The 11,640-nt window shown below is 44.1% G+C and overlaps 1 protein-coding gene and 1 long non-coding RNA gene across 5 annotated transcripts in view; both read left to right on the top strand.

The window, feature by feature from the left end:
• The first annotated feature begins 2,186 nt into the window (after positions 1 to 2,186).
• Positions 2,187 to 4,730, top strand: LOC138917001 (uncharacterized). Its single transcript, XR_011424309.1, has 2 exons — positions 2,187 to 2,760; positions 3,848 to 4,730. It is a non-coding gene; the product is annotated as an uncharacterized lncRNA (long non-coding RNA).
• Positions 4,731 to 8,538: 3,808 nt separating this feature from the next.
• Positions 8,539 to 11,640, top strand: part of METTL9 (methyltransferase 9, His-X-His N1(pi)-histidine) — a 43,881-nt gene continuing 40,779 nt past the window's right edge. The window contains exon 1 of one of the 4 annotated variants that reach the window (XM_070230883.1): positions 8,539 to 8,676. In XM_070230883.1, coding sequence (XP_070086984.1) covers positions 8,632 to 8,676 — 45 coding nt within the window. In that variant the 5' untranslated portion in view covers positions 8,539 to 8,631. Of the gene's footprint in view, positions 8,677 to 10,410; positions 11,187 to 11,640 lie in introns of those variants that run through there. The other 3 variants (XM_005598856.4, XM_023616136.2, XM_023616137.2) reach the window with 3 other exon arrangements.

Here is an 11,640-nt window from a genome sequence, read left to right as displayed (position 1 = left end):
ATAGTATTAAATTAGAAACCAACAACCAACATACCTTGGAAATCCCCACATATCTGGAAGTCAAAAACATACTTTTAAATAACTCTTGGGTCAAGAGGAAGTCATAAGGGAAATTAGAAAGTATTTTAAATTGAACAAAAATGAAGACACATATCAAAATTTGTGGAATGCAGCAAAAGCAGTGCATAGAATGAAATCTATGGCATTAAATGCTTACATTGGAAAAGAAGAAAGGGTCTCAAGTCAATAATCTGTGCTTATACCTTAAGAAACTAGAAAAAGAAGAGCAAATTAAAACCAAATCAAGCAGAAAGAGGAAATAATAAAGATCAGAAACCAATAAGATTGAGAAAAGATGCCTATTAGAATGCCTATCATCAAAAAGACAAGAGAGAACAAATGCTGGTGAGGATATGGAGCAAAGGGAACCTTTGTGCACTGTTGGTTGGAACGTAAATTGATACGGCCACTATAGAAAACAGTATGGAGATTCTTCGAAAAACTAAAAATAGAACTACCATATAATCCAGCAATTCCACTTCCAGGAATACATCTGAAGGAAATGAAAACACTGTGTCGAAGAGATATCTGCACCCCAATGTTCATAGCAGCATTATTAACAATAGCAAAGACATGGAAACAACCTAAGTATTTACTGACGAATGAATGGATAAAGAAGTTGTGGTATATATATACAATGGACTATTATTCAGCCATAAAAAAGAAGGAAATCCTGCCATTTGCAACAACATGGACATTATGCTCAGTGAAGTAAGCCGCACACAGAAAGATAAATACTGTATGATCTCATAGGTGGAATCTCAAAATGTCAAACTCATAGAAGCAGAGAGCAGAACAGTGGTTGCCAGGGGATAGGGGTGGGGGAAATGGGGAGATGTTGGTCCGAGAGGACAAACTTCCAACTCCAAGACTACTAAGTTCTGGGGATCTAATGTATAATGTGACTATAGTTAACAACACTGTATTGTATACTTGAAATTTGCTAAGAGAGTAGGTCTCACAGAGTGTTCTCACCACACACAAAAAAGGTAACTATGAGAGGTGATGGATGCATTAATTAATTTGGTTGCTAATTATTTTGCAATGTGTATTAAATCATCCTGTTGTACACCTTTAAAAAATAGTGTTGGAGGGGCCAGCCCTGTGGCACAGTGGTTAAGTTCGGCGTGCTCCACTTTGGCAGCCCACTGTTCACAGGTTTGGATCCCAGGTGTGGAACTACACTACTGTCAGCCTCCACATATAAAGTGGAGGAAGATTGGCACAAGATGTTAGCTCAGGGCTAATCTTCCTCAAGCACAAAAAGAGGAAGATTGGCAACAGATGTTAGCTCAGGGCGAGTCTTCCTCACCAAAAAATACTGTTACTAATAATGTTGTATGTCTTAAAAATATATATGCAATTTTTGTCAATCATACCTCAATAAATCTGAAAAAAATTAAAAACTTCTGATCTTTGAAAGACATTGTTAAGAAAATAATAATGTAAGCCACAGACTGGGAGAAAATATTTGCAAAATTCCTGCTTGATAAAGGACTCGCATGTGGATTACATAAATAACTCTCAAAATCAATTAAAAGATGACAACCCAATAAAAAGTGGGCAAATATTTGAACAGACATTCCACCAAAGAAGATATACAGATGGAAAATAAATACATGAAAAAAATGTTTAACATTACTGGTCATTAGGAAAATCCAAATTAAAACCACAATGAGATACATAACTATTAGAATGACTAAAATAAAAACTGACAATCCCACATGCTGACAAGGTTATGGAGTACCCAGAACTCTCATACATTCCTGGTAAGAATTAAAATGGTACAGCTGCTTTGGAAAATAGTTCAGCAGCTTCTTATAAAGTTAAATATGAGCTTGACGTATGATCCAGAAATCCCACTGCTAGCTGTTTGCCCAAGAGAAACAAAAACTTACATTCACACAAAACACGTACACAATTGTTTATGGCAGCTTTCTTCATAATCACCAAAAAAACTGGAAACAACTCAATGTCCTTCAACTGGGTAATAGGTAAAAAAATTGTGGTTTATCTACACTGTGGAATGCTACACGTCAGTAAAAAAGACTGATCTACTGATAGACACAACATGAAGGAATGCCACATGCATTACGCTAAGTGAAAGAAGCCAGACTCAAAAGATTATATGCTGTATGATTTTATTTATATGAAATTCTGGAAAAGGCAAAACTAGCGGGGTAGCAAACACATTAGTGGTTGCCAGGACCTGAAGGTGGGCAGAGGGGTTGACTACGAAGGGACACAGGGAGTTTTTTTAGGTAATGGAAATATTCTCTATTTTGATTGTGGTGTTGGTTATACAGTTGTGTGCATTTGTCAAAACTTATAAATTGTACACTACAGAGGGTGAATTGCCTGACTTAAATTTACAGATCATAGAAATTGTTTTTATTTTATTTTGGAAGGTTTTCCTGAAGTGATTACACAAACTGCTATTTGACTTGCTATTTACAAATGTCATTTTTTTTTTAGGGTATCTCAACACTAAAAATAATTACCTTATTAAAAATAATTTCATGACTTTTAAATACTTTAAAGTACATATTGCTTCTGCTAAGGACCTCTTCTCTGTCTTCTCCCTCGTGAGTCATGTTGAAGACTCCCCATTTACAGGAAGATTCGGAATCACTACACCTGGGACGGCACCGGAACCTGCTCGCACCCCTGGGGCTTCTGATGCCTGTGCGCTGAGGACTGGTAAGCAACGCTAGGAGGCAGCAGAGCATTGTGGGAAGAATGTGTGTTCTGCGATCAGACTGTCTACTTTAAAATCCTACTTCAGTCACTCATTTGCTGTGCAATGGAAGCTGTCTGTGCCTTAGATTCTTCTGTAAAAAAAAAAAAAAAAAGGTGGTAATAATAATATCAGCCTCATTAGATTGCAATGAGAATTAAGAGAGAACATATTTAGGACACAGCACCATGTCTGGCGCCTACTATGTGCAGTCGTTGTTGTTGGTGGCATGTGTGGTACTCTTGCAGCGCTGTTGTAGGGGGCTCTTTTTCATAAAGAGTGAGGCTGTAGCCCAGATCTAGAATTTCATGGGGTAGAAATACATCTATTTTCATTTCTGGGGTACTTTTCCTCCCAGGGGACTGGGCAAGCCTTGTACTATGAAACAGCATGTCAGGCTAAGGGAGAGGGTGAAGAACATGGAGGAGAAGAAATGCAAGGATTTTGGTTTGGGGTCATAAGGAACTGACAATTTGTCAAGCACACAACTCTAAAAGCAAAAGATGTCTTCACTTAGAAACTTTGTCACAGGTATGTACTATTTGTAGTGAATTATGTCCTATTTTATGCAGTGTAATGGAACTTTGAGTTTGTGAGATTTATTTTTAAAGTGTGCGGAAAAATGCAGAAAATTATACCACTTCTCTTGTGTACTATGTAAGTACAGATATGTTTATATTAGCATTTCAGAAAAAATGCACAAAACTCATAATTCATGAAAGACAGTAAGCAGGTGAACGAACAGATCTTGTAACTGGAAGGGACTTTACAAGTCTCTGATCCAGGTCCATAACTTTATATACAGGTGGTCTTTATTAATTACCATTTTTACAACAAAATAGTTGGGGTTAGTGATATTCCAAGGTCACATGGAAAATATTAGAGATATAACTAGAATTTGAGTTTTCTGCATGTTTTTGAGCTGGATAAATTGACATGGGGGTCAGGAACTGGGAGTGTGTGGTGGGACAAAACAGACCTTGAAGGAGAACCACAAGCATACTTGAAGGATCTGGGAAAGCTCTCATTCCTGTCCATTGTACTTTTCAGTGAGTGAGGTCTGATGTCTGTTCGGTGAAGGAAGGCTCGCTGGTCATCTTCAGTTTCCATAAGGAGCATCATGTGGGTAAATCATCATTGTCTGAGGTTTTATTGGTATAGAAACCTGACATGCGGGTACATTGAGAATGGAATCATCTCTCACAGGCACATTAGCATGGACCAGACTCAGAACAATGCCAAATAAAGCTATTTACTAACTTATACTGAGAAACTTAACCATCAATGAGACAGGCACTACATTCTCCCATCAGCACATTCCCACCCTATATAAGGATGCTGAGCATGGAAGGAAGGACATTGTGATTTAGGATGATTTTAATGGATATGTCATGGAGCCTTGATAAGATGGATGCACGCATCTCCATCCACACAGACACCTGGTGCACTGAGCAGAGTGGCCTGGGGTACTGTGTCCGGGGCTGGTGATATAGATCGGCTGCCAAATCAGCCTGACTTTCCATTTCCTGTGTTTTCAAACTTGACTCAACTCCTTCCCACAATGAGCTGTTATTTCTATAAATATGTTATTACCTTCCTGCAGTCAATTTGCAGCGGAGTCTTGGCTTGGGGACCTGCCTTTTTTAAAGGTGTCTTTGCATCTCTTTAATCTATTATATGCATGCTTTTTACAAGTGTGATTCTCAGATAGAAATTTTATATATTTCCTCATTTCCAGAATTTTTTTCAGGGCAACTTTATGACTGACTCCATGTACTGCCTACCATTTCAGAAAGACCTGACTCAAATTTTTTTCCTTGAAACGTCCTTAAACATATACGTCAAAAATATAATGTGTTCCTGATAGTTGTGTCCAAATAGATATAAGTTCTAAACGGGGTAAAAGAGCTAATAAATGTTAGATGTCCTCAAATATGATGTGATTTACTATGTGCCAAGATGGAAATACATCCATGAATATACTGCTATTTACAGCACAATAATGGAGAAACTCCAGGTTATGAATCAAAAAGGGCGTTGGAGATTCTAAAAATGAGTCCATTGTACTATCAAACCCTACAGGAGTAACTTGGATTTTTTTCCTGAAGACTTATTCCTTTGAATAATCATGATGAGCATTGTAGATGTGGTGAAACTTAGCTGTAAACATGTCTCCTGATGAAAGCAAAAAAAAAGTGCATTTAACAAACTAATGCGTTTATTTAAAATTGTGAGATGTCTGTTTAACATTCATTTATAGTTTTGTTATAAAATTGACTTTTCCTGGTGGGAGAATAGCCTGTTTTATATCCACAAACACCAAACTACACGTTAGTGGGGTTCCTAAGCAAAGCTGGCTTCCCCCATTCCCACCCTCGCCCCCGGGGCTGGGGTGAGAGGCAGGAGGAAAGTGGAATCTGAGTTCTGCTGGCTGAAGAAAAGAGTCTTCTTGGTGGCGGAAAAGCTGCTGGCCTCTGATGCCCACGTGGCCCTGACATATCTAAAACTTTTTTTGGAAAGACTTGAGCATAGAAAGCTAATGAAGTTAGAAATAAAGTTTCTATCGTAGAATAGCTTAATAGCTGCTTCCAGGGTTGACTTTGTCAGTTTTAGGAAACTGTATGGCACAAAGGATGTTTGGTAAGGGGAAATCGTGATCGGAGAAAAGCAGCCGTGGGCGTCTCACTCTGCTGAGGGTTTGGTTCTCTAATAACCAAATGCCTTTCCTCTGGATTTAATGATTTGTGCACACAATAAGTTTAAGGACGATGCTAGGCTCAGTTTTAAAACAACTCACGTTAGTTGTGGCTATTAAAAAAATCAATCACAGTTTTCGCCAGAGAAGGGAGATCTGTCTGATTTTTCAGGTTGGTTGATTGCTCAAGTATCCTCTTTCATAAATGCATTCTTCCTCATTTTCAGACCAGTTTCTGGTTGTGCAAAAATGAGATAGTGGTCCTCTTTCATGCCAGCAGAGATGTGGTTCTGTGGTATGTTACACAAACTCTTCAAGATCACTTATGTTTATGTACATATGTACATATTTTGTCTACTATGAAATATTTAGATTTTAAGTTTTAAAAGCTTTCTCATTGTACCATGCAATTTTTTCATGTGTTTCATATAAATCACAAGTTTGAATGCTTTATAGTCACAAAATAAGAAGGCTTTATAGTTTCAAAATAAGTATATGAAAACACAGTGGCATGAAGTTACATGGTATGCTGGGTGGAGAGGAAGCAACTATTCATGAGACCAAACCCACAAACATGCAGGAGACAGCAATAAAGAGGCCAAGGACAGGGATGTTTTGAAAATATACTCAAAACAAGATGAAAGAAGATCTTTGGACCTTTGAAAATGCCCTGGAAAGTGAATGAAAACAACTGCCTTCACTCTTTTATCAGAGCTCTGACTCAAACCTGCTGCTAGAAGGACCTTGCTGAGTTGAAACACATATTTTTAAAAAACTACATATATTCTTTTAAGTGGCTTAAGTTATTTTATGTGCAAATTTCTTTGAAGGACCCTAGGCGCAGTTGTGTATATGCACAATGTAAGTACGTTAGGTGGCCCACCGTGAGTCTTCACCTCCCAGAAGGCTCGGAGGGGTATCCCATTTCTTTTCTCACAATTGCTGGGTGCACCTATGGTCCAGAGGAACTTGGGCAACTCGGAAACTCGAGCTTAGCAAGAAGATGTCAAAACGAGGGCCACAAAGCCATATTTCCTCAGGGCAGCTTTCCCTGAACACTCCCCCCTCCCACCCCAGTTAAGCCAGGTCTCTCTGTTACAAGTTCTCCCAACAACATACAATTCTTTTCTAGCACTCAGCAGTTTGTGATTGTATCTTCATTTTGTGATTACTTGGATATGCCTCCCCACTAGACAGTAAGGTCTATGAGGGGGAGGCATTGTGTTTATTTTGCTTTCTATTCCATTTAGTCCAGTGCCTGGAGTATTGCATGCCCTCAATAAATAGTTATTTTCTTGGTATTTCTTTGTCTTTCTGATGTTACCCCTCACATAAACTGAAACAGGTATAAGATTGCCGTGGAGGGAAGCCGTGGGTTTGGAAGGTTCTAGGCAGGTGAAATGGCACAGCAGTGTACAGATGAGCCAGCTGGGAAGAGTTCTGTGTATCAGAGCGGGCAAGGCTTTCCTACTAAGAAGACAGGCATCCCCGCCAAGTAGATGACCTGAGTTTGCTGCCTGACTTTGTGATTTGAGGTGTGAATGTTTTACAGTTTTGTGTTTTATATTCCTTTCCCCGCTTCCATCCTCACTTCCTTAGTTCAGAGTCTCAGGAAGGGGTCTGGGAATAGACACTTTATGAGGAGCAGCTCCCATCAGGGGCTCTGAGGGAAGGTTTCATGGAGAGTAGCTTTGCAGAGACCCCAGTCACATTAGGACGAAGCATCCTTATCATGATAACCTTGGTAGAAACTTTCAGATCCTCTGATTCTCATAGATGTATTGTGAAGTAGGCCGCTCAGGATCATGGCCCTCAGTTTACAGATGAGGAACGGGAGGCTCAGAAGGGTTGATTTATCCAGTTATAGTGAAAACAAGAGCAAATTAACAATTTTTTTGAGAGCTTACTATGTGTTGAGGCACTACACTAAGCTTTTTATATTTAGAATAATTTAATCCTCACCACATCTCTGTGAGATAGGTAACCATTATTATTATTACCATTTTACAGATGAGGAGACTGAGACCTAGAAAGGTGAAGTTATTCGCCTCAAATTGCCTAACCAAGAAGCATAGAACCAGGCTTCAAACCCAGGTAGTCCGTCTCAAGAGTGCAGAGGACACACCACTATGCTAATGAGCACAGTGGGAGATCTCCCAGAGTGCACTGCGTTTTTTGTGCTTGCTTCTATAGGTCTTCTGGCTCCTCCTCCAATTTTGCTACTTTGTTGCCAATTCTTGTTTAACCTGTTTGCAGTTTCACCTTAGCTTAGAATTTATCAGAGACGGTAGCGATGGCATTGCATATTACTGAAATATCAGCCACATTCAGACCAAAATCCCTTACATTTACTAATTTAAAAAAATTGTTGGATACATTTACTAATTTTATTTTTAAGAGGTGCTCATTGCTTCATAACCACAGGGCACACCTACTGAATCTATTGGGGAAAACTTGTACCTTTCTCTGACAGTCCAAAATGTTGTTAAGAAGCATAAAGAAATCTATAAGAAGCATAAAGAGAACGTGACTATATGAGTTCTTTTTAGACTATTTTCTCTTCAAGGAGACGACAGTGTCCGACAGTGACTGGCACATTTTGTGCCCTTTGCAAACCCAAGTGCCTCTCCCTACGGGGTTCTCTTTACATTATACTTTGTAATTGAAACCAGAACAAGAAAATGCCGTAACTTGTAGCTGATAAGAACAATTACATATATCAAGAAGTGCCCTTTCCTAGAGTTCTAGACAGGAAAGTGATCCAGTCAGGATTTCGGGCCTGTGCACAGAGCTGTGACCCAAGCTAGACCCTGAGCTGGTCAGGAGGCAGTGAGCAGAGCTCAGCACTGAGGCTGTCATTTTTGTGTCTCTTGAATATCACTGACTGCATTTCAAAGCCCCTTAGAAAGGAGATTGGCTCATATTTGGCTTTCTGTGTTATCTGTGCCTCTTCCCCTCTCCATTATGGATAATCGAGGTTTTAATATACAGTAGTGACATTCTAGTAGATGAAGGAAGGGGGCAGTGCCTGAGGGCAATCTGAACTTCTGCTTAGTATATTTGCTCTTGTTGTTTTCCTTCTTCCTCATTTGTAATTCAAGAGGCTCTCTGAGAAGAGAGAGCGCGCGAGGCCTCTTAGATGGATCGAAAGACTGCGAGCTGGGACACCAGGTTCTATGAAAAGGTCTGCTACTGCCTTTGCTCTGCTACCTTTAGGCAAATCATTTGATCACGCTGTGCTTTGGTCTCTTCCTGTGCTTGCTAAGCGTAAAGAACATGTGTATTTTGTGATTACTATAGAGTGTGTAAAATGTGTGAGTGGTTTATTTTTCCAGGCTGGTTGCTCAAGTCTAAAGTGAAAACCCGCTCCTTTGAGATGCTAGGCTTCGTGGCAGTCACCTGACCCCCAGTTCTTCAGACTATCAGCCATCTGGTTGTATCTTGTTCATCTGACACATTTTGCAGTCTCTGAGCTGCAGCTCATCAGGCTTATAGTTGGAGGGCATACCTTTTCGTCTCCTTTGTTTTCAGAAATGAAATATGTCATTTTATATACTCTTGCTGTTTTTACCCCCTTCCCCATCCCACCCCCTCTAAAAAGATGGCTTCCTTTGGCACAGAGCTGCTTTATCTGTGATACTGATCCCAAGAGACAGGAGGGAAGGGTGACATGGTAAGCAAATTGACTTATTTGGACTTGCTACTCCAGTTTCTTTTTGATGATTCGGGCCTGGACCACTAGAGGTTTGAACTAGATATAGTAAAGCACAGGCTCCTTGGGGTTTTGGCAGGAAGCAGTCAGGGAGCATACTGGGAAGAAAGCACACAAAGTACCCTCTTCTTTTGCCAGCCCCACCGTTTTTTTGTTTTGTTTTGTTATAGCCTAAGTCACCTTAGGCAACAGGATGTCCCTCTTAGGGAAGGGTGCCAAGCTGAGATTCTTAGAAGCTAATAAAAATGTTTTGTAAGGAACAATTTCGTTCTTTATCAGTGGATCACCACATCACCTTTTCATAAATGACAATCTCTCAAGTGCAATATTGGAGTTAACGGAAAGGTTTATTTTTTCTGAACTAAAATAAAATGTATTCACATTACTTCTAGTGCAGTTAAATTAAAAAGCATTTTCTAAACAAACCTAGGAAGGTGTTAAAGCTAGAGGACCCATGAAATACTGTATGTTACGCCTTAGTTGTAGCTTGGGTAGCAGCAGGAAGGACTTCAGACACAGGAACACAGTGTAACCCTATAGTTTTGAAACATTGCTAGGTCTCTCTATGCTATAAATGATCAAAGAAACACCTGGGTAAACAGGGCTCCTAGAGCTTAGTTCACTTTAAGAATGTTGGGTACAACTTCTGTGTTAGGTTAAGGAAACAAGCAACCAGGGATTCTAATTTGGGGTCCCATTCTTGGACAGGGTCATGAGTACATCAAAACGTTACTTGCCGGGTGGGTAGTGGTTAAGTTCCCACGCTCTGCTTCTGGGGCCGGGTTTGCGGTTTGGATCCCGGGTGCCACGTACACACTGCTCATCAAGCCAGGCTGTGGCAGCGTCCCACATACAAAAGAGAGGAAGACTGGCACAGATGTTAGCTCAGGGAGAATCTTCCTTAGCAAAAAACAATAAGCATTTCTTGCAGGTGCCCCAGCTGCAGAAGCTGCCAACACAGGCAGAGGTTTCACCGAGGCCTCTTAGAAACGTCCAGCCGGCAGCTTGCCAGGTTCCCCAAACCTGGGGCACCTGGCGGGGAGGGGGAGAGGTGGGGAGGCGGATGGTGGTTTCCCTTCCCCCTCATTCCCATTTGCTTTGCCGGAGGCCCTTGGGGTGGGGGTCGGGCTCCTTGACTCTAAATGAGGATAGGCAGCTATGCAGCTGAGCCAATGACAGTTAAGAACCTGCAGCGTCGTCTCTGGCAAGAACTTGGTCTGAAGTGTCCCGACGGGCGAAAGGGATGAGGCCCCTCCTCGCCCTGGGCTATCTGCACGATCAGGTGGAGGTCCCGTCGGGGGGCGGGAGGAGGACCTCAGAAGCAAAGGGTAAGGCGGGGAAAGGCCAGAAGCCCAGCGGGCACCACCCCGGAGGGAGCGGGAGGCTTCAGTTACAGTCTTCGGAAGGAAAGCAATTAAAATCATCTCCGCCGGGATACGGCGCCGCGGTCTAGACGGGACCGGGCGCGCGCCAGGCGAACGCGCGCTCCCTTTGTCCCGCCTCCCGGCCGGCCTGCTCGTTGGGCGGAGGGAGCGCGTCCCGGCGAGAACGCGCCCCGGCCGCTCGTCCGTGCTCCGGGTGGAAACTGGCGCGGCCGGCGGCGGCGTTCCGCGGGCGGACCGGAAGTAGGCGGTGGGAAGCTGTGCACCGCCCGCTCCGCTCCTCCCCACCCCCGCCTCGGCCCTGCAGGGGCTGGATGGGCAAGTCGGGCGCGATGGCTCGAGCCCGGGCGGCGGCGGCGGCGACCGGAGGCGGCGGCCCCTCCTCCTCCTCGCCGCGGCGCCGGCGGTGATCGGAGCGAGCGGCCGCGGCCCCCGATGAGACTGTTGGCGGGCTGGCTGTGCCTGAGCCTGGCGTCCGTGTGGCTGGCGCGGAGGATGTGGACGCTGCGGAGCCCGCTCACCCGCTCCCTGTACGTGAACATGACGAGCGGCCCGAGCGGGCCGGCGGCGGCCGCGGGCGGCAGGAAGGAGAACCACCAGGTACGCGGGCAGCGCGGGGCGGCGGGCGGGGGCGTGGCGCCCGGGCTTCCCGTGCGCGGCCCGGCTATTGTGCGGGGCGCCGCGGCGAGGGGGCCCCGGCCCCTCGCGCCGCCGCCCCGGCCCCTCCGAAAGTTTTCCCTGCCGGGCGCCGGCTCCGCGACCTCGGGGCGCCCGGCCCCTTTTGTTCCGCGGCGCGGGCGGAGAACGGCTGCCTCCCCCTCCGCGGGCCGAGCGTGGGCGCCCGGAGCCCCGCATTGTTCCCCGCCCGGGCGCTGACTGCAGACGCTCGGCCCCCGCGGCGTCCGCTCCCGGCGGCCACCGGGGCTCGGGGTGGGGGTTGGGGTGGGCCGGCGCGTGGCGACGGGGGCCGCGCTGGCACCGGGGCGTGAGGGGCAAAAGAGCGGACCAAACCCGTTACCCCGACAACCTTGCTAACCCCCGAGAATCAAAATGA

Source organism: Equus caballus, chromosome 13 (genome assembly GCF_041296265.1).
Source record: "Equus caballus isolate H_3958 breed thoroughbred chromosome 13, TB-T2T, whole genome shotgun sequence".
Lineage (NCBI taxonomy): Eukaryota > Metazoa > Chordata > Mammalia > Perissodactyla > Equidae > Equus > Equus caballus.
This window is presented reverse-complemented; position numbering and strand designations above follow the sequence as displayed.